This window comes from Cnephaeus nilssonii (genome assembly GCF_951640355.1).
Source record: "Cnephaeus nilssonii genome assembly, chromosome: 15".
In the NCBI taxonomy this organism is placed as follows: Eukaryota; Metazoa; Chordata; class Mammalia; order Chiroptera; family Vespertilionidae; genus Cnephaeus; species Cnephaeus nilssonii.
In genome coordinates, this window is record NC_137086.1 from 42199509 (window position 1) to 42223448 (window position 23940).

The following is a 23940-nucleotide window of genomic DNA, read 5'->3' on the forward strand; positions in this document are numbered from 1 at the left end:
TCCCTCCCCTGCTGGCCATCTTGTGGCGGCCATCTTGTGTCCACATGGGGGCAGGATCTTTGACCACATAGGGGAAGCCATCTTGTGTGTTGGAGTGATGGTCAATTTGCATATTACTCTTTTATTAGATAGGATTACTACATAGTAATATTTATAATGTGAATGGAGAAGAGACAGCAATGTAATGGTGAAAAAATTTGATGGACAAGTTATCTCCGTGGGCCAAAAGCAGGGCTTGGGATCCAGACTGAGGAGAACAAGAGAAGGCTTCCTCCAGCGATAGGAGTCTTAGCTACATATGAGGTTATCGCTTTGGCTGGACTGATGACCCAGGCTGGAGCCTGCCAGCTCTCAGAAAGTTTAAACCAGCCCCTGATCTGGTGGGAAGGAAAAAACTGAGCTTTGGACACAATGGATCAGAACTCAGCGAAGACTTGCCCTCTCTCTCTGAAGATGATCTTCTCAAGGCACAGCCAGGGGCAGCCTCCTGAGGTCCTGCATTGGGTACCCGGAGTGGAGAATGCCTTCTACCTGCTGTCCTGGGAGCTTTCCTAATATCTGGGCCAATAGGCAACACTTCCTCCAGGGCCAGTGTTTTTCCACAATGACCAGGCTACTAACAAAAACAACCCCATCAGTCCCCCAGGGGCCCCTCTGTGTACCTTAATAAGAATGATAATAATAAATAATGACTGTGACTATTATCATCATTGTGCTTTGTATTTATGGGGTGGGAAGGGCTCCTAGCTCTGTAGACATGACCTGGGAGCATCACACAGTCATTCCTCCAGGAGGAAGGTGGCCAGTGTTCCTCTCCAGGTGAGGCTCAGAGGCACCCCAAGGAGCCTGCTCAACGCACACAGCCACACCTCAGGAAGAAGAAAACTCTACCAACCACCACTTACTGCCACAGCTCTCCTGGCTAATGCATTTTATAGATATTAAATCTCACTCTCTTAATTCTCTTCAACCAATCAACATGACCACCAGTGACACAACACTGTTATTGTCACACAACACTCAAAACTGGGGCCTCTCTGCACTCCAGGGAGATAAGTAAGGTGAGCGGGGCTTCCCTAATGAGGGCAAAGGAGTCTGGGGCGCATTTGATATTCTTAAGCATCATGGTTATGGACTCAGCCTGTCTGTGCTTACATCACGAGATCATTATGAGGTTTGCATGAGTTAACACATAGATTGTGCTTAGAATGGTGACTAGCTTGAACAAAAGCTCAACAAATGCTAGCTTTTATTAACATTTAGTATTATTTACTGCCACTGTTACATTGAATTTGCTGACTTTCAACCATTTTCAACCTTTAGAATGGTAACTTCATATAGATGGGTGGTTCTTAAGGGAGGAAGGGGTGGTTTTGCCACCAGCACTGGGACATTTGGCAATATCTGGAGACATTTTTGATTGTTGTGATTATGGGGTGGTGGTGCTACTGGCTGGCATCTGGTCGGTAGAGGCCAGGAATATTGCTAATATCCTTTAATGCTCAGATCAACCCCTACAACAAAGGATTATCCAGCCCCAGATATCAATAGTGTCCATGTTGGGTATAAGGCTACCTAACAGTTTTCTAGTATGGACAGATTAATTTTCTTAAAATATCCCTTTCCAAAACCGATGGCTCCCACTGCCTACAGAATAAAGGCTCATTTCCAAAAGGCCCTGGCCTCCCCTTCATCTTCAGCCTCATCTCCTCCTTGCTGTAGCTGCACTGACCTGTAACTGCAGGTCTCTGACACTCAAGCCTGGAGTAACCTCTCTGTTCTCCCCACCACCCTAGCCCCAACACCTGCTCTGGGAAGCTTTCCTGAGCCTTTCTTCCCCGGTCCAGCTGACCATGGCTGGTGGCTCTTAACTAATGTGACTCCCAGGTCGCATTCCTACAGATTCTGATTGAGGAGGTTGGGGAGGGGCTCAGGTATTCTTTACAAAGCTCTGCAGGAGTCTCAGCCTAGTGTGAAAACCGCCTTGCCCTGGCATGCATCTTTATTTCCAGGCTCTTTCTTGTTCTGTTGCCACTTACATGCACTAATCCTTTGCATGTGCTTCTGCTTATTTTATTAGCTGCATATAAAGATGCTACAGGGCAAAGACCTCATCTTAGAATCTCTGGCTACTCTAAAGATCCAACCGAGTGCCTCGCCATCCAACAACATTTCTATGTTGTGAATTAAATTTGAACCCAGGAATTTTCAGACTTTGCTGAATTGGGTAGTTATTTGAGATGCTTGTTAAAATGCAGCTTCCCAGGCTCCAGGCTCCCCGGGGGTTCTGCCTCAGTAACTCTGGACTGGGGCTCTAGAACGTGGCTTTTACATCAGCTGGGTTTTGATCCTCCAACATGTCAGGCTCCAGGAGTCTCGTGGAGGGAAGTGTTCTTTGAATTGTTTGCCCGGCTGCCCCCAGCCCCAGAACCCCAGGACACCAGGGGACACTTACACACATGCTGGCTTGTCCTCCTGCACCAAAAACCTGCAGGTTCCGTGGAAGCAGAACTGACTGTGGGAATCCGGGCAATCATTAAAGTAGGACACCACAGCTGCGGCCATGGGTGGATTTGCTGGGGAGAGAAAAGACATTTGGTTCAGATCCACAGTACAGGAAGACACACCTGCTGGCCCCCACTGCTCAGGAGGGGCCGGCTGGGATTTTTTGGTTTGTACGGCATCCCTTCCACAGCTCTCACTTCTCTCCCAGCCAGTCTAGGACTAGTGCCTTCTACATCATGTGCTTGCCAGCAGGGCTTTATTTATTTACCTTTGTAGAAAACAAAACAACCTCCCCACCAGATTCTGTGTGAGTCAGAGACACCAGAGCCATTTTACTATTTAAAGCCTACTACCCCAAAGTGACCTAATTTTGCTTTGCAAAGTGACAGTGACCACTTTTAATTTTATTCTTACAATTAAAAATATTTTTATTGATTTCAGGGAAGAGGAGAGAGGGAGAGAGAGATAGAAATATCAATGCTGAGAATCATTGATTGGCTGCCTCCTACACGCCCCCCTACTAGGGATCGAGCCTGCAATGCAGGCATGTGCCCTGACCCAGAATCCAACCATGACCTCCTGGTTCATAGGTCGATGCTCAACCATTGAGTCACACTGGCCGGGCAACAGTGACCAAATTTTAAAGATAGCCTTCATAAAAATTTGTTTTAAGCAACATGGAACCAGAAGAGAGGTACAAAAGAGTACTAGATAACCATTAAACCGATGCTTTTGCATTAATGATATAAAAAGATGTTTATGATACATTATTGGAAATTAGGTGCATTTCCAAGATGGTCTGTATAGTATCATTGTGCTGAAACAAACATAAAGGCTAGGAAGGGTATACATGCAAATGGTAACAGGGTTTCTTGGGGTGGTGGGCATGGGAGATTATGCCATGAAGATGACTTAGGCACAGAAGTCCAACTGGGAGCAGCACAGACAGTAATGGGAAAGCTTTGAGGGGGGCAGGGAGGGAAAGAGAACAGAGTCGGGGGCAGAGACCGTTCCTATTCACAGCCCTGACACCCATAACTCTCAAGAGCCAGGGGCATTACCAAGCCTCTCAGGGCTTTCCTTCCTTGGCTTGCAGGAAGGAATAAAAATAGCCAGTCAGGGGCACTGTAAGGAAAAACACACGAACACATCAATGGACCAGCCCAAAGGGCATCACTTTGGATTTATCGAATTAGACTCCAATGGCCTTGTTTTGTCCACATAACCTGTGAGACACACTTGGTAGCTATTTCAAGATGACATGGCAGATGGTTTCTGTTGCTTCTTTCCAAAGGTCCTTTTATGATTGTGTTCTGGGTACTTGGGGAGTGGGTGTTTCCCACTCATTTTTCGGGAAAAATGTTCTTGGAGCTCTTGCTCTTTGAGAAAAGGCAGATCATTTCATATTGTGGGTTTCTAGACCACCACTGAGTATTAACCTCACATTGCTGCATTTCTATTCATGGATTGCTTCTAGAAGTATCAATTTTGGAAATCTCATAATTCCAGTGGAAAAAGCAGAAGCTCAAACTACAACAGAATCCTTGATGCAGAAGGTGAGAGAGACTTAGTGGTTATGAGCATGGGCTTTGGAGAAAGAGAGGCACAGGTTTGAATCCTGTCTCTGCCACCTGGAGGAAGTACTTGATCTTTTCTAGCCTGCGTGGGACTCTACAAGATGGGGAATCCACCTGCCTTATTGGTGGCTCTGAGGCTGAATGAGACAAAGCTTGATCCATACTGTACTCAACTGCCTGTTACATATCACTCAACGGTTAGTGTTGCTGTTGCCATCACTGACAACCCAAGATGCTAATGAAGTCCTATATGTGATAAGACCCCCCCACTCTAGTACACAACTTCCCCCTCCCTCCATAAGTTCAGTATAGTGTGCCTAAAAGTCCAAATGTCCCCTTTAGCCCTCAATGATAGCTACTTTCACATGTGAGGACAAAACAGGAAGCCCAAAGCCAGGTGGAGATGTCCACCCAGGGCTGCCGGCCAGCCTTGCTCCTCCTGGTGGCAGCATGTCCCTGTCCAGCAGCAGTCTGCAGGACATGAGGGCCAACTGCCTTGACTGATCAGTTGCCTGCAAGTCCCAGCCTTGGGTGGTTGACAAAAGGCTGGGCACTTGCTGACAGCAGACACTGGAAAGGTTTGCTGTTATTCACATAACTGGCTCCTCTGTGCTTACTAAACTTGTCATGGAGTGACCATGGCAAGATGAAGGGGCTAGAGACTAGCGAATCTGATTCGATTTAGACCTTAGAAAAGGCTTTTGATAAGCTCTACAAAAGGCCATTTAGACAACCATCTCCACGTGGCTGGAAGGAGTCCCTTGCCAGGGCTTGGAGCTGGCTCTGTGGACCCGCAGCTTCACCTTCCTGAAGCTTGTTAGGAAGCCAAGTTCCTGGGCCCCACACCAGCCCTACTGAATTAGGATCTTCGGGGCAGGGCCCAGGAATCTGTGAGGCATGCTCTCCAGATGCTTTTTTAAAAGTCAGGTTTGAGACAGATTTCATATCAGTACCGTTTGCCCTCCAGGAAATTCATTATTGTTTGAGACACAGGCTTGTATTACACAGGAAACAACAGTAACCAAAAAAGGTGGAGACAAAAGGCCTCTTAGAGACAAAAAATGACAGGGATCCCTAAAGGCATCCTTTTAGGAGCTGATCATCTTCCAGCAATTCAAACTCCTATTGCACTAAAAAGCCTGAACCTGCTGAAGTTCTTTTGCGGTCAAGTGTCAGCTCAATAGACTATACTGAAAGAAAACCTCTGGATCCGTCTTTTGGGAGCACTACTCTCCAAACTGGTGAGGAGTAGACTCAATGTCACTATCTTATGTATTTACTAGAGGCTCCGTGCACGAAATTTGTGCACTGGGGGGGGGGGGGTGTTCCCTCAGCCCAGCCTGCCCCTCTCTCAGTCCAGGAGCCCTCAGGGGATGTCCTACTGATGGTTTTAGGCCCGCTCCTCTGTGGGAGGCAACCGGGCTGATCAGGGGAAGGTGCCGCCCCATCACCCCGCTGCTGCTGCCACTGCTGGCCGCTGCGGCTGTGAGGCCTGAGTCCTGGACCTTGCAGCCGCCGAGGCTCACAGCTCCTTGAGCCCACGGCTGCCTGAGCCCTGGGCCTTGCAGCCACCAGGGCTCACGGCTGCCTGAGCCTACGGCTGCTGTGAGCCCACGGCTGCTGTGAGTCCTGGGCAGCTGCCATGAGCCCCGGGCCTTGCAGTTGCCGGGGCTCATGGCTGCCTGAGTCCTGGGCCTCGAAGCTGCATGAGCCACTGTGGCTTTGTCCGAATGGAAGTCTGGAAGACATCCGCCCTAATTAGCATATTACCCTTTTATTAGTATAGATGAATGCTTGCCTCTTCTCATAAATGATTTGAGAAGGCTTTATAAAAATGCTACCATAAAAAGAGGATGCAGATGGGAAAGGTGTGTGAGTGTGTGCACGTGTGTGTGCGTGCATGCATGTATGAGAGGGGGAGAGAGAGAGGAAGAGAGAAAGAGAGAGGAGAGACACACACACACAGGAAGGGAAAAGGGAAGGAAGGGGGGAAGGAGGGAGATAGACACAGAGACACACAGAGGGAGAGGGACAGAGAGAGAGGCAGAGAAGGGGAGGGAGGGGGAAGAGAGAAAGAAACAGAGACAGACACAGGTAGTGAGAAAGGAATGAAGATAAATGGGCAAAGGAAAATAAAGGTAGGTATCAGGCCACGCACGCAGACAAGTATCAGAAAATCACATGCGTGTGCCGAATCTGAGTGGTGGATCCAGCTCTGTGGCCCCTAGCAGTCTAAGCAAGGACGCACACAGCGCATTAGATAGGAATGTACCCATATTGCACGGGCAGGACGGGCTCAGCTTTGCCCAAGTCTATGGTCAGAGAGCAACTTCTCTGCTGTGGCTGCTTCTGAAGGGGACTTCATGTGCTGTGGTGAATGACTTCCCTCACAATCTCCCAAAGACAATGCAGAAGCATCGGCCAATGGAAACCATCTCCGTCCTTCACACAGCTCACTAAGAAGCCAAAGAGGCCAGCGGACGAGGAAACTCCATGCCACCGTCACAAGGACAGCAGCCAATGTGCTGATTTTGCTCTCTGCAGTCACACACCAGGCAAGGACGGGGCTCCTCGTCCTCTACAATCTCATCTGTCTGACGCAACCAAACGTGCTGAGGGACCGAGGGAGCTCGATGCTAGCCGATTATCATGCTCACTTGATTTTTAAAATCCTCTTCCGGATTACAAAGGAATCACTGTAGAAAACCTTTTGTAAATGGCAATGTGGAATAAAAAAAATCTTAGGGGAGAGATTTCATCTCTAATGTACCACCTAGAAATGTGTAAGTACACAATGCGCACACTCATGGCAACTTAACTGTTCCTATTCTGCTACATGTCTTTTTCTCCCCTGCTATACCACAAACATTTTGAAAGTGAGCATTTAGTTCAAGACGCCACAAAGGGTGCGGTCCTGGCCTCTAACCCGGAGAAGTTTAATGTGTGTGATGTGAAGGGCGGGTCCTGTTTCCAACAGCACATTCTGCAGCTTTGGGGGATGTGGACAGGGAGGAGAGGACCCACAGCAGTTCCAAGAGTGAGCCACATTCTGGCCTGTGCTCCGACTGCTGCCTCAGGGGGAGCCAGCCACAGACAAGGGGTGGCATCGGGGCGCTCGTGGATAGCCTCGTGGACTAATGCACCTAAAAGCTCTGTGCCAAGTGCAGAGCACGCCACAATGAGAGGGGGAGTGATGGTTCTTGTTTTGGGGCTTTTAAAGGGGTTTGTCTCGGATACCACCAGAATCGGCAAAGGAAATGCACACGGCAGCATGGTCAGGCCAGGCAGACAAAACCATCCAACTGATGTTCCCAGAAGCTTCAGTAAGTCCAGGAGGAATGAGACTCTGGGAAAGCTGAGGAGGGGAGGAGAGGGGTTATCACTTTGAGTGCCAGGTGCTGTCCTTACTGTCTCATGAATCCATGCAGGGTAGGTGGTCACTGAGGATTTGCTCAGTAACTTAGGTAACGATGACCTTTACAAGGAAATCCCCAAATTCCCAGCATCTTCCCAGAGAATGACTCTTTCAGCCTCTCCGTCTCTTTTTTCCTCCCTCTCCCTATATTTTCTCTACCTTCCTCCACTCTTTTCCTCTCTCCTTCTTAATTTTTCTTTCTCTTCTTTCTCAAAACTCCAGGAAATATTAAGTGAAGCAAGGAAAGGCCTAGACACTCAAAGGGGAAAAATCCTGACTTAGAAAAGGAAGGCAGTGAAAGCCAACGGGGAAACTCCAAGGAGGCCCCCAGGAAGTCCAGGCAGAGGGAAGAGCTGGCCCCGTTCCCCAGGGCTCTGGCCCCTGCACTCGGCTCCTCCAGACACCAAGTCTGATTAGCACTCGGGGCGTTTGGGAAAATCAAATGTTCCGGTTTTCAGAACAGACCTCATGCTGAGCCCCTCGGCAGCTGGAGTTTCAAAGCTGCTCAGTTCCTGTTGTTTTGAAATTTACAAGAGGCCTCCAACATGTTAACCAAACGCATGTTTTGTAGACACCACTGTTTTCTGGGGAAGCTGTGAAAATCTATGGCCAGAGACCCCGGGCCCACTAACAGGGCTGGAGCCCAGCTTCACTCAGGGGAAAAAGGGCCTGGAATAGCAATCAAGGGGCAGGGAAACCAGAGAATCAATTCACAGGAGGGGTCTCTCCAGTTCAGAAGGGCTGGGGAGGCAGTCATCTGGACAGCTCCTTCCGACAGCCTTGCTCCCCAGGGAACTGCATCCACACCACCAAGTACAGTCACCCCCTTTTCAAAGCGGCCCTAATTGGACTTTCTGCTGGGCTGGTGGATGGTGGCCAGCTGAGGCCGCGGCTCCTCACTCTCTTCTCTAGATGTCAGAAGTTGCAAACACGTTAGTCGGTTAGGAAGCTTACATCATTTATAGCCGTTTCATTACTTCCTCAAATGTCATGACTAACTTTCTCATAATTTTCTGACAATTTAATAACGACGCCTGGCTTTGTAGTAGGAACTCTCAGCCAAGGTTTTTGACCTTGGACTAAATAATTCCTCTCTTAGACACTACAAAGGCAAAGCCAACGCATGCTGCTGGAATGTCTAGGAGAAAAGGCAGTAGATTAACTTAACAAAGATGGGAGTCAGCAAGCAGCCCCTGGTGACTGTAGGGGAGGGTACACAGCTGATACCCACTCTCTGAAGCTCCCAGGTACCAAGGCCTCCATTCTACCGTAGGGCCAGGCTAGGATCACACACAGTTCTAGGCTCAGTTCTGGGATGGGGAAGGCTTGCGTCAGGCCACCAGTGACCCATTCATTCTACAGGGATGGAACTCCAAGCTCACAGGAGACAACGCACAAACCTTCACAACTGGCCAGCGTGTGAAGAAAAGGCTGGTACAGAGGACCTGAAAGATGGGGTGGTGGAAGTGCTAAGCCAATGGTACAGGATCCTCTCCAGATAGAACCTGGTGAGCAGGCACCCTGGTCCCCGGGCATTTGGGGGAGGGGGTCTGTCGATAAGAACTCTGAGAAGTTTTACAAATGATCCCAAAGAGGAAGAGCATTGTCAGTACCAAGTGTGGCAACATACTGACCTTTAGCACAGAGGGGAATGCCTGTCAAGGAAGCTAATCAATAAGGGCATTTCCTGAGGCTGGGTGAGAGGGCAGAGAGCAAGGGGGCAGTTTTCAAATGACCAGTGGAAGTCAGCAGAGTGCAGAAAAGCCATCCAGTTACATTTATAGCAGGAGTGGGAAACTCATCTCAGTCTCAAGGACTACCGACCAACAAGGAGAACTCGATTTTGCTGTTTTGGGGATGTGTGCAGTGGTAGAATGAGATAAATATAATCACTCAACTAATACCCTCTTAAAATCAAGAACAGTGAGTACTTTAAAAAGAATAGATATGAAGCAATTTGAAAACAGTTTGGCTTCACAGTACCAACATTTAAGAGAGAAGGGACATTCATTTTAGTGAAGCGATGAAAGAGAAAAGTAGTCCTGCAGTTCCTCCTGCCACCCACTGGATGGGGTGTGTGTGGGGGGGTTGTGCCATTTTTGTCACTACCCTTCTTCACCCCAAGATTCTCAATTTCCTGAGAGAGTAACTCCTATACTTATAAAATACATATTTTTTTTCTATAACCTGATCCCTAACACAGAGTAACTAATTCTTCAACAATCTTTTCAAACACTGGCTAATTCTGACCCTATTTGACCTTAATCTTACCCTGATCTTAAACTGGCTTTAAGCTCATCTACCTCCACTTACAGGCACGGATACTGTACTATCTCATTAAACCCCTAACCAACCTAAGGGGCAAGCATTACCAGCCTCTATTTTTCAGACGAGAAAACAAAACTACAGCTTGGATAACCTTGCCAACAGATAGGTAGCTAGAAAGTACTAGAATTGGGATCTTATCTCAGTTCTCTCTGATTGTAAGAGAATCAAGAGCTGTAGAAAATCAGGATGCTATTCAAGTCTAGGAAGACAAGTGATGGGAAGGCATGTAATCAACATCTACAAATCATGTGGCAGAGGAAGGGGAACGCTTGTTAGGCAGCTTCTGGTCATCAGAAGGGCACTTTTAGGAGAAACAGGAAGTATTGCTTTATCTGGGGGCGGAGTGGGGAACTGTACATATGGAACTTATCATTCCCACAAGGGAGCAGCGGCTATAAAACATAAATAGATGACAAAGAGATTTCTATACGTCTATGGATGATGGTTAATTGAGGAGTAGCTGAAAGTAAGGTGGTTCCCACAAAGTCTGCCCTGGAGAGCCCCCAACCTCTGGGCTACATGGCACTCATGCCCATGAGACTGGGGGCTTCTGGCTCACAGCAGTGCTCAAACAGACTCTTGAATTGCGTTTGCAGCATTCAACAAAAAGCCACATCTGAGTTAATTTAATTCCCTCTGGTCATTTCTCTTTGGATAAAACCCAAGGGGTATAGGATGGCAGGGAACCATATTGAAAGAAAGGTATCAGTAAAGAAGCAGACAATATATTTTCTCCTTTCCTATAAAGGTATGGGTATTAGTGACACAACATGTGTGTGTGATGGGGAAATAGATACACATTCAGAGAGAAAGTCACCAGTGGTATTTGACTGCAATGGGGTTCATCCTGCATGTGCTTAGTTCAAAGGCAAAGGCAGTATTTGCATCACCTTTGGTACTTTTTACTAGTCCTACAGGGAGAAGATAATCAGGTAACATGAACATAGAAATACTTTGCTACCTAAAGTACGTAAGAGCTTTTAGCCCAATGTGGATTTTCTGAGGTTCTGGACTGCGATGCTACTGCTGATTATTATTATTATGAATAATAGTTACTATTAATGCCGAAGCTGGTTTGGCTCAGTGGATAGAGTGTCGGCCTGCGGACTGAAGGGTCCCAGGTTCGATTCTGGTCAAGGGCATGTACCTTGGTTGCGGGCACATCCCCAGTGGGGGGTGTGCAGGAGGCAGCTGATTGATGTTTCTCTCTCATCGATGTTTCTAACTCTCTATCCCTCTCCCTTCCTCTCTGTAAAAAATCAATAAAATATAAAAAATAATAATAAAAAAAGATTCTCTCTCTAAAAAAAATAGTTACTATTAATAAATTGTCTACTAACTGCAAGCACTATGCCTAGCATTTTACCAGTATATAGAGAATTCCACTTAATCCTCACAAAAATCCTGTGAGGTAGCCATTGCTATCCCGGTCTTACAGATGGAAGTGAAGCCCAGGGAGTTGAGGCTGTCAGTGCTGCTAAGTTAGTAAATGCAGGATCGAAACCAGAACTCATGGTTGCCTGTCTCTAAAGATCTTGCTCTTTCTAATACATCACCTTGACACCTCAGAGGGTGTGTGTGTGTGTGTGTGTGTGTGTGTGTGTGTGTGTGAGAGAGAGAGAGAGAGAGAGAGAGAGAGAGAGAGAGAGAGAGAGAGAGAGAATATGAATGAATGAGTTGAGGGTTAAGAAATCCTTATGGGCACCATAAACAAATCAGAAATTACCAGGAAATTCTCAGGGCTATTTTAGAATTAAGAGCTAAAAGTCCCAAGGCAAAATGGCTTTAATTAGTAGAGACTTTAGGAATCTAAAATCTCAGTGAAATCATGTATAGTACGGGATAAAACCAGAGTCTGGGCATATTCAACTAAAGACGCAAAGCATACATATTTCAACTTGGCTTCTTACCTGCACCCAGCTCTCAACCAATAACACTACTTCCTTCCTCAAAGGGCATGAGGAAGCGAGAGGCACATGTGAAATACCCCAGGTAGCCCCCAAACTGCATTCTAGATCCATCATGGGTTAAAATGGGATGGAAATAGAAGGGAAATGAACCAGACACAGATGACTGCTTCCTCCCCACTGAGCTCCTCTTCCTCCTCATGACCCCACTCTCTAGCTCCCAGGTTGCTCCTTCTATCCCTGCCTTGGCCTTAGTAATTTTAAGACGACCCTCCCCCCAGCCCCCCCCCCCAAAAAAAAAAAAACAATTAAGAAAATTGCAGGTCATGATTTTGCTTTGAAGACTGAAAACCAAACCTCTTCTCTCTCTTTCACTATTTAATATTTTCATTTCAAAGAGACAGATCATGTCTTTCTTTCGTATCTTCAAACCAGAAAGTCCCTTATTCTAATTACATCCTCTTGGGTGTCAACCAGCATTTAGGAAACAATTCACTTCAAATTTCCATTTACAAAGTACACAAGGATATCTATGTTTGGCTCTCATCAGCCAGTGTTGAACCAGAACGTGAACGGCTCTGGGAACTGGAGCCAAGTCCTGCTGGACGGGGAATTCTGGTTTGGCTTTGTTGGAGGAAGAACCCCGTTGGAGCCCAGGGCTACCTGGCTTTGCAGAATCTGAATGTCTGTGTTTTTTTTATTTTTTTATTAATATAAAAATTGTTAGGTGAAGTTTTTGGCAGGAAATCCTTAATTTACCCTTAGGAAAAAATGCTTCCTCTTGTTGAGTCTTTGAACCATTATCCTTCAAACACTTTACACTAAATACATGTAAGCACTACTGGGACAATTGTTTTTCTAGAACAATCTATGCTCTCAGAACTTTTGACAGATGCCTTTTTCATTTACAGTCTGCGGTTGTAGTCTGCATGGATGAAGGATACTCTTCATTTGAAGCAAGGAAACTGAGGTATCCAGAAGTAAATTTCTGGCAAAGCTCAGTACCTTGAAAAACATTGATGTGAGTTTGTGACTGGGACTTTGTCCCATGACAAAAATATGACTCTTCCTTTTTCATCTGAGTTTTATATTGATGACTTTTGGTTGACCTAAGGTAAAAGCCCTTTAATTAAAATTATCTTCCAGAGGAAAAACAATGTGGTGGGATATGGGCAATTATTTTTTCTTTTATAATTTTCCAAACATTATAAAATGAACATTTTAGAGTTTGAAAATAAACATCATTAAAATGAAAACCTCAAAACATTATAAACTTGACTGTTTAAACTACTTTTTCTTTTTATTGTTTTACTCACAGATCGATATGTAGTTTTATAAAAGAGTGGTATTTTAGGAATCTAGATTTATATCTGCATAAGATAAATCATGTTACTGCTTTGTCTTTGTAATGATGATGATGCAAGAAATTACTGACCACATGAAAAGATTCATTATATAAGAACATTCTTGAGGAATTTCAATGACTTTCTCTACTCCTAAGAAATGGGAGATGTTGGATAATCCCTAATTTGTGTCTTCAAGACAGAAGTTGACATTGCATCTATGAAATGACAGCATGGAGCTATAAGCAAGAAGCAGCTGCAAGGAAATGAAAAAATATGGCAACCAATTTTGAATTCACAATGAACTTATGAGCAACAGATTGGTTATTACAGTAAATCAAATCAGTGAAAAAAACAAACAAACAAACAAACTTGTGCAATTTCTCCCCAAATGCAGAAGGACACAAAGACAAAAATAATGAGGAGAAAAAAGAAATCTGAAAAACAGAACTAAATGATCCAATCTTACCTTATAATAGAGAAACATGCAAATTGACCGCACCTCCGCTATGCCCACGATTGGGCCGGCAGGAGGCTGGGGGCGGGACTCCGGGTGGCATATCTGCTGTTGAGAAGTTCAAGATGGCGGTGCCAAGTGGCCGGGCCCATGCCGCCGCTCCCGGGGGTGCCTGGGGCGATCGGCACCCCGGGGGTCGTGGCCAGGCCCATCGGCACCCCGGGGGGGGCGTGGCCGGACCCATGCCTCTGCTCCCGGGGGTGCCTGAAGCGATCGGCACCCCGGGGGGCGTGGCCGGGCCCATTGGCACCCTGGGGGGCGTGGCCGGGCCCATGCCGCCGCTCCCCAGGGTGCCTGGGGCGATTGGCCACCTAGGGGGTCCCGGGGTTGATCGTCCACCTGGGAGGGCGTGGCCCTGCCCCTTCTGCCCCTCCCGGGGGTCCCGGGGGGCGATCGGCCACCCGGGGGGGCGTGGCCCGGCCCCTCCCGCCCCTCCTGGGGGTTCCGGGGGTCGATCGGCCACCTGGGCGGGCGTGGCCCGGCCCCTCTCGCCCCTCCCGGGGGTCCCAGGGGCCGAGGCTTTCCGGGCCTTGGGCACCAGCGGGGAGCCTGCACCCATCGCAGGAAACCACTGGGGGTCGGCTCCTGTGATTGGTAGCAGGGACGCTGGGTGCGGCGAGCCCAAGGCCAGGAAAGCCTGGGGCGGAGGCTTTCCCGGCCTTGGGCACCAGTGGGCAGCCTGCACGGATCGCAGGAAACCACTGGGGGTCGGCTCCTGCGATCCTTAGGATGTTGGGTGCCGCCGAGCCCAAGGCCACCGCCCGGGGCCAAGCCCCGACCCTGAAAAAGGCAGAAGGCGGTGGCCACAGCCAAGGCCTGGGTCCCTGGTGCCGGCAGAAAACTGGTGCAGGCAGCCAGGTGAATGAAGGTCTATTGCACGAATCTTCGTGCAAACGGGCTACTAGTATACAGATAATAATAATGCCAAAAGAAGAAAGGAAAGCAAACTAAGGTTGACATCATTATCAAAGAAATAATTAAAAAGAACTTTCTTAAGCTGAAAAAGACTTTCCCTAAGACTGAAAACATTAACTTTCAATGTAACTAGACAAGTTTTCATTACAAAGAAAAAGTCTCATAAGCATCGAGGTGAAAATAAAAACAGATTATTTACAAAGGAGTATAATAAAACTAGCTGTAGGTTTTTCTTCAGCCACAAGACGGAAGTCCGTGATGGGAGTCCTAGGATAATCTACTAGGTCAAGTATGATGGGGAGTAGGGAGGTTCCATCAGAGACTGTGGGATCCTGTTCAATATTTTGGGCCCAGAAAAGAAAATGTTTAAATATACTGACTTTCAGTAGGTGAAGAATTGTTTGGTAGAAGCAGGAGACAAAGCAAATACACAGAAGGTTGTATCTTTGGGTCAGAAGGTGTTTTGTTTTTTCCTTCCTTTGTTTGCCCAGCACCCATGCCAGTCAGGAGTAAGAGCTGAGTTCATTACTCAGTGTAGCCCTGACTGGTGTCTTTTCCTGGGGCACTAATAGGCTCCAGATATACCTCCCCCAGTTCCACTGCTACACGGCCTGCCCTCACTCCCATAACCTGGCCTTCCAAGGTTGGACTCTTGATGTGTTTCTGCTCATGACAATCCCTTCACCTCCTAGAGGCGTGGTCGCTGCATTGGGGGCTGAATCGCATCTCTACATCCAGTGGCAGAAATTCCTCAGAGCTTGGAGTACTGATATAAGATTAGAAAACGTTTCATATTGCAGTGGTCACTCATATCAATGGGCGTCCAAGGGCAGATGGGAGAAAGGAGCGGTAGGAGTGGTATGCTCCAGTCTCCCTTCATGTTCCCGGAAGAACTTCATTCTCTTCTAGGCATTTCCTACATTATATGTATCCAGGGTGACCACATCCACCAACCATTTACAAACTTTCTCCTTGGCTGTTTCAAACATGAGTGCATCCTCAGTTCTCTACCTGGGAATCCCCAGCTCAGGGTCAGCAGTCCTTTGCATGTGTTCACATTGTAGGCTGGTTTCCCCTGGTGAATGTGAGCCTGACGGGGCCAACATCCCCCAGAGCTGCATCCTCATCCCTCTCTCCGAGACCTGCTGGGATTCCCAAAGAGAAAACTCAGTGCCCACGTTCCTGCTCCTTCCATGATCTGAAGGCTTTGCCTCATGAAAAGTTGGGAATTCCTGGTTTAAACCCCATGGTCTTAAGTGTAAACCCACCACATCAGAACTTTGTTCTTAAAAGAAATATTACAGGATCCCCCCCAAATCAAGGTCAATAGTTTCTCCAAGCCATACTGGTTCAGGAACAGAGACCTTATATTTTGCTGAAACATTTCTTTTCCAGCAAAAGTACAATAATATAAATGAAGCTCTAAAGAAATCTCTGGCGATGGGCTTGAATTCTGTTTTTGGAAGCCACACAGAGTTAAGTCTTCCTCACCAATGCAATAGTCCTTTCATGTATCTGCAGTCAGCCACCAAATCCGAGTCTCTCTGGTGATAACCCCCCTGTAATAGCCAGCCTCCACGATGGCTCCCAGTGATCCCTGCCTGCAGGTATCCATGGCCTTGTGAAGTCCCTTCCCACACCGTCTCAGGGTTGGTCTCGGTGACGGATAGAATATGGATGGTATGTGACTCTGGCTAGGTCGCAAAAGGCACTGCACCTTCTGCCTTACTTGCTCTCTCTCTTGGATCACGCACTCTGGGGGAAGCTAGTTGCCAGGGCATGAAGATACTCAGTGGAGAGGTCCATGTGGCAAAAAACTGAAGCCTTCGGCCAAAAGTTGCGTGAGTGAGCCATTATCTGGCCCCCAGTAAAGGTTTGAGGTGACACTGCAGCCCCAGATGACATATTGATAGCAGCCGCTATGAGAGATCCTGGACCAGACCTCCAAGATAAGCTGCTTTGAATTCCTGACTCTCAGAATATATGAGATAAATGCTTATTAATTTAAGCTGCTCAATTTTGGAGTAATTTGTTATACAGCAATAAATAACAAATATGCGCTCCAAGTTCCTATACAAGCCCTTTAAGCAAAAGAATCTATAAACTTTACACTTCAGGATAGATTCTGACTTTTAAAAAAATATTTTTATTGGTTTCAGAGAGGAAGGGAGAGGGAGAGAGAGATAGAAACATCAATGGTAAGAATAATTGATTGACTGGCTCCTGCATTGCCCCTACTGGGCATGGAGCCCACAACCTGGGCATGTACCCTGACCAGGAATCGAATCATGACCTCCTGGTTCATAGGTCAACACTCAACCACTGAGTCGGGCAGATTCTGACCTTCTTAAAACAGTAACTAGAATGTTACAATGACAACACCAATAATAAAAATATTGACCAAATGATTTAGGTGTTGGCCTCTGTGCTAAGAGTTTTACACGAACCATCCAAATTAATTCTTATAAAATCCCTATGACATAGTTCTATTATTCTACCCATTTTACAGATGAGAAGTACAGGTTCAGAGAGGTTTTAAGGCCTTTCTCAAAGGCACAGCACTAGAAAGAGGCAGAGAGGAAATCCGAAAACAGGCAGTGTGACCTCTGAGCCCACACTAAAACTCATTTCCTATGAGTTGATTTCTACACTATTGTAACTTAATTCTCCATAAATTTTTCTTTAGCAGTTCTGGAATGCGGTTGGATTATGTAAGCTTGTGGCCAACTTTAGCCTCTAAATTTTCTTCACATAAACTACTGTCAATCCTTCCTAATTGAATCATTATTCTTAACTTAAATACTGTTAATGTGTCATTGTTCATTTTAATCTGGTTGGTTGGCTTCAATCTATCATTCTCAATACTTTTGCATATTCTATCATTCAACAACACTTCAGCTATCATTCTGGGCTTTGTCACCTCTACATTTCATAAATCTGCCTTCTATATCGTTCTTCAATTTGCTCATAAAATTCTCCGAGGAAAGCAGGACAATCCCACTGGCACACCCGACACGCCCCCCCTCCCAGGTCAACATGAATACAATGAATACATCGGTGAACATTTTCTGAGGATGCCCTGGTTAAAAATGTCCTGCCCTTCCCCAAAGCTCCCAGGTGAACCTGTATAGGGTATACCTGGGGGTCGTTCATTCAAGGTCACTGTTATTCCATCTCACTGACAAGTCACCCTTTTTAACTCCTATTTTTCCATTTTGTTTTACTGACTACTTTGATTTTGTCATGTTCCTTCCTGAAATCTCACTGTCATATCGTGATAGCATTACCCTGGCAGCATTTCCCTCACCAGTCCTGTAACACTTAAAAAGAAATAAAGTTAGTCTGCTATGACTCATTCTGGTGAATTCACTCAGGGGCCCAAATATTCATTCTCGATCTGCTGTAATAATTTGGTCTAGAGTTTTCCTGGGAGTATCATTAAGTTTTATCTATATTGTAAAGAATATTCAGGTGTTTTTTCCTTGTTTAAAGTCAGAAACATATTTGTCTTTTTCCACTCTCTGAGCATTTTTTTATATTTGCTATTATTTCTTAAGAATTACCAGCAATACTATATGTAATACTTTAAACAACAAAGAATAGAAAAAAGAAAGAAAAGTAAAAAAAAAAGAAAAAGAAAAAAAGAATTACCAGAAAGAATAGAAAGATTTTTTTTTTTTTGCTACCAGCTTCCTTAGAATACTGAGTTGTAATTCATCTGTACCCTTGAAAATAAATTAATTTATGGCATTAGGTGATCTTTTACTAGAAGACCTTCTATTTCTTATTGACTATGTTTTATTTCCTCTTGTTTGAAGTTCCTTCTTGACAGAAAATATAAAAACTAAATCGTAGTACTAATTTTTTCCTGGTTCTGCACTAACATTGTTCCATCTGTTCCATGGAATGAATTTATTCCTTCCTTTTTTATGTGTTTGTCCCCAAATATAGCTTTAAAAGTGTGTGTGTGTGTGTGTGTGTGTGTGTGTGTGTGTGTGTGGTCAATAGCCATGTGGGCAACCCTCAGTTTCTTCCGTCCTTCGGTCTTCCTGACATTCTCTAAACATCTGCCAGCCTGCAGAGCAACACCTGCTCCCAGGGAGGCACCAACCTGCTTGTTCACTCAACAAAGTGCTATTCAGTAGGGCTGTTCTACCACTTGGGACATGTCTTTCTTCTGATCTTCTCTGCATAACTCCTTAAATGGTGCACCAGAGAACTCCCTCTACAGATGCAATTGAGTCTCTTTAAATGTTTATTCTTTGTCTTTCTCATGCACCCTCTGACTATAAGTTGGGAACCAAACTCATAGCCTCCCAACCTCCCCAGGCCTCATTCATTTTTAGAATCCTACTCATGGGATCACATCTGTTTTTTTCTCTGAATTTTTGTAGATGGTGCTTTTCTGAAGTTGAACTATGCCTAGTGTTTCTTTCTTTCACTGTTACAAACGTTAAAGTGATACATACAGGCACCACCTTAGTAGCAAGGCTGCCTTCAAAAAAGCAGGTGTCCCTGTTGCCCTCTCTACCTCAGCCAACAGGTATGTAAGGAATTTTTTAGGTGCTCAATTTGTGGCATGCTAAGGTTTCCAGAAAAGGCACCAATCTGACATTTGCTGTCAAACCACATTCTATCCTTATGACTACTTTGTAATCAGGATCCAGACAGTATTAATTACTTGGATAAACCATCTATCCACAGAATGGATCCAAGATAATATTACTTTTGATAGTTCCTCTTTTTCCTCTTGAACCAAACATCCACATCCCTGTTTAGCTTGTGCTCAACAATTTAGGGCTGCCTGGTGAACATTTCCCCCTCCTAAGATCACCTAGATTTTAAAAAAAATTACCTTTCCACCATGGGTTTACAGCCACAATAAGATGCCCCACCCTTCCTTACGTCCTCTCTCCCTAAAATTTGAATCTTGAGAAGACAGAGAGATGATGCGGGTGGAGTTCATGCATGACCACTGTGGCACGTTGAGCACAGTTCCTGTTCTGAAATGGGTTCTCTAATTCCCATTTCCTCGCTCCCTGGAGCCACATTGGTTACTGTTCATTTACAAATTCCATTCTCCAGCTTTCTTGCTGATTTTGTGGGCTTCCAACAGCCTTCCAACAAGGTTGCTTTTATTTAAGTAAACCAGCTACAATCAACGTACTCCAGAACAAGCATATTCTCCCAGTGACTTACCCCAATGATGTTCCTTCCCACCAAGTCTCCAATGCCCACAGAGTCTTGGAATTGGCCATTCAGCTCACTGGACTCACTCATGTATTTCAGTTTTTCAAAAACATTTCCTTAGCAAGCCCATAAGGCATAAACTGGATTAAAAATTTCAAGTTTAATCTACTCACTGCCCCCAATGTGAACTCAAAATCTATAGTTATCCAGGGTCTTAAGAATTATTTATGGTAATGCTGTGTTTTCCATTATTACTGTTTTTTTTCTTAACTCAAGCTCTCCCTTCCTAAGTTGATAAACACAACTCCATGGCCTTCTTTAATGGTTTGTGAAACTTAAAAATAAATTCAGGATTGTAGCAGAATTGAGAGTCAATCCAAAAGGGCTGAATGCTGCTTGGTTTTCAAACTGCACTTGCCACTCTCTCCATAGCATCTGGCTTTACTATTCTTTTTTTTTTTAAATATATTTTATTGATTTATTACAGTGAGGAAGAGAGAGGGATAGAGAGTTAGAAATATCGATGAGAGAGAAACATCGACCAGCTGCCTCTTGCACACCCCCTACTGGGGATGTGCCCGCAACCAAGGTACATGCCCTTGACCGGAATCGAACCTGGGACCTTTCAGTCCGCAAGCCGACGCTCTATCCACTGAGCCAAACTGGCTTCGGCATGGCTTTACTATTCTTTTGTCTTTCTCTTTCTTTCCCCCACATTGCTGTTCAAGGACAACTGATCAGCTGGGTGGCTCTCTTGCCAAACATGTACTTACTTCCCTGTCTTTACATGCTACAGTCTGTCTCTTGCTGGAATCTTTATAGGCCATGATCACAGTTTTCTGTCTATAATGTTTACATAGGCAACAACCCAATTTGGGTGGCTGCCATGGCCATTATCTATCATGTCTCAGAAAGATGGTCAACATCGTACCCTTCACAAAGAAGTCACAATTCACAACCACACCGCCTCCTCCTGGAATTGGATCTTCTACTCTCCCAGGTGTCAAGGAGATAGTATCTGAAAGGCAAAAGCTCACATAGCAAAGTCTCCTAATTAATGTGTCCTGAGCATATATTTCCTAGCCTGCAAAGTCAGGAAGCCATTGCTTTTTACGGCCCACTGAAGTAGATCTTTTTTTGCATGTACCCATTTTTGAGCTATTTCCTGCAAATGGAGAAGGTGTATATTTTGCCCTCAGACAACATAGCAAAAATAATGCCCTAGGGAGACCTAGAATAGATGGTGAAACAAGAAACTTTCAGCTCTATTCCACGGAAGCCCTTATAGGGCGGAGGGCTCAGGAATAAGGGCAGGACACTTTGCCTCCTTTGGTCATTGTTTGGGCACCTCCAGATGCCCCTCTCCTAGTGGCACTAGATCCCAACTGTAAGTGCCTAAGAGGTTTCTCAAAATCACCTGAGTAAATCCCACCCAGATTCTTACAGCTGCACCCCATGCCTTTCTTTTTTTCACTTTAATAATTTTTGAAACTGCTAAAGCAGCATATGTTCAGGGCAGAAAACTTGAGCGAACAGAAAAGCACAAAGAAAGGAAAACACCTAAGTTGCCTGTACGTCCACCACTCATTGACAACTACGGTTAGCACTTCGGCACAGAGCCTTTACGCTGTGCCCCCATTCCTTCCCCAACAGGAATAAATGACACTATCATGAACCCGTCCCCAACTCAGAAAGGGTTTTAGGACAAGGTCATCTTCAATGGCTGCATTTCTATTGATACATTTTTCTTTCTCCAGTTTTCTCTTGTTGGACATTGTGATAGCTTCCCAACATCTCACTTTTGTAAATGATACAGAACGGAATATCTTTCTACATAGATCTCTGTTCATGCACACTTATGATTATTTTTCTGGGAGCAGAATTAGTGTGACAAAGGAATGCTCATTCTAAGACTTCTGAGACATAATGTCAAGCTGCATGCTGGGACATTTGTAACAATTTATACTCCTGTGAGGAGGAGATGAATGTTTCTTCATATCCTTTCCAACACTGGATATTATCTTTCCTTTCCCTCTTTGCCAATCTCATGGAGGTATATTAATTTGCATTTTCTTGGATGCTTATGATGTCAAATGTTTTCTCCTGATTATTAGCACTGGCACTGCAACTTTGGTTAATTAGCTGCTTATATCTTTTGCCCATTTTCCTATTGATATTTTCTTTCTTGTTTATTTGTAAGAGACATTTAAAACAATAAGAGCTAAATAATAACAAATAATCACTATATATATAAAGCAATCTGTGGTTTATGTCTTCATTTTGTTTATGCAGAAGTCACACCTCAGCCTTATGGCTAGAGGCTTTCCCTCCCTTAAGATTATATAAATATTTACCTAGGTTCCCTTCTACTGCTTTATTGTTTACACTTAATCCTAAACCATCTATAATTTATTTTTGTGTATAGTGTTTACTTTATCATTTTCTAAACAGACAACCAATGATCCCAATATCATTTATTGAATAGTTCATCATGTCCCTATTTATTTGAAATGATATCTCCGTCACACTCAATACTTACTTTGCGGTCTTTCTGTTTAGTTCCATTTAGATTCTTTCTATTTCTATATCAGTACCAAACCATTTTATTTATTGTAACCTCGTCATTTGACTTAATGTCTGGTTGCACAAATTTGTCATTCACCCTTGCCCCACCCTTCATTTTTTAAAAGCAGAATACTCCCATCTGTTTATTCTTTCCAGATGAACTTTAGAATCATAAGTTTTCTCCCAATATCCAAATCTTTTGAAGAGTGTGGCATTATAAATTAACCCACAGGTAACTGGCCCATCTGCACATCAAGTTTTCCTAGTCACAAACATGCTTTTCCATTTCTCCAGATCTCCTTTGTGCATCGTGCAGTCAAGTTCCATGGAACTCCTGTGCACACAATTGCTGGACTTACTGTTTCTTGCAATGCTCTCGGCTTAGTGTTAACCATCCTTGATTGGATCTGCAAAGGCCTCTAGCCACACTGGCCTGCTGCATTAGCATGCGCTGGAGGCTGCAAGGGTGTGCCAGGGCTGGAAGGATGGCAACACAAGACACTCCAACTTGGCAGCCTGGGCCCTAGTAGTGACTGGGACAGCCACTCTGGTGACTCAGTTTGCTCCTCTACAAAATGGGTTCCCCCTATACAGCCAAGGTTCCTTTCCTATTGACATTCTCATTCTATCAAAAGTGAGATGGTGGATGGGAGCCCGTGGAGGAGGACGGAATCACACAGAGATCCACATGTAATGTCTGTTATTAATGGTATGCTTAGATGCTGAAGGAGTAAAGAATAAAGGAGTGATTGTTTAAACGTGGCTGGTTTAATCTGAGAACACTTGTTGGAGAAGGTGAGCTTAAGCATGGGATGTTTAAAGGCACTGCAAATATATAAAATCAGTGCCCCTAATGTGGAACGTATATGTAAAGGTACAGGGGGTAGAGGTGGGAGAAGGCAGATTAGATGTAATTCGACTGGAGAGCAGGAACCATGGTAGACTCCTGACTAGAGAGCAACGATGTTGGACAACAGAGTTTGAGCCAGTTTTTATGTGTTTCTTTTAGTTCTGTCTTGAGTGGCAGTTCTATAGACTCCACCCACTCTGCACACAGAGGGCCTAGTGCAGAACGTGCAGCCCAATTCCAAGATTTCCTTGCTCCAAAGATGGTCAGAGAATCCAGGTAAATAACTCAGGGGTCTTGGCCTTGAATCAGACCTTTCCAGGAGCTGAGAGGGCACTGGGAGCAAGATGATCTTTCCACACGCAGGCCCAGAGTGAGGCTCTGACAGGCCGTGCACCCAGAGCTATGCCTGAGTGGCCAGGGCCCTGTCACCCTCGCGGGCACATGTGTCCTGGTGCCCTGCACAGCCTGCCTCCCCTGCAGGTGAGCGCCTTCTCCCACCAGCTGTTAGAGACGTGGGCGTTGGAATGCTGCTCCCAGGCACCCTGGCCTCCCTCAACCTGGCGGTTCACACACCCATTCCTTAACCTCATTCTCTGCCCATTTCATTCCTCTTCCCACGCAGTGTTTACTAAAATCTCTCTTCCCCATCAGACGGAGCAGGAGACCAGGGCTCCATGGACTCCTGGGGAATGTTCCCACAACCAGGCGAGCCGCCAGACCAGAGAACATGGGGTGCCACCCACTCAGGGGGGAAGGACCCCAATCTCCACCTCAGCGGGGACGGATGTTCGCAAGGTAAAGAAGACCATCAGGCAGTGTCTGAGAAAG

General features: G+C 45.4%; 1 protein-coding gene across 1 annotated transcript in view; it reads right to left on the reverse strand.

Annotated features, from left to right (window-relative positions):
• Positions 1-23940, reverse strand: part of TGFA (transforming growth factor alpha) — a 98992-nt gene that overhangs the window by 21425 nt on the left and 53627 nt on the right. Inside the window, exon 3 of the mRNA XM_079791859.1 lies at positions 2456-2576. Within this exon, the coding sequence (XP_079647985.1) occupies positions 2456-2576 (121 nt within the window). The remainder of the gene's footprint in view (positions 1-2455; positions 2577-23940) is intronic.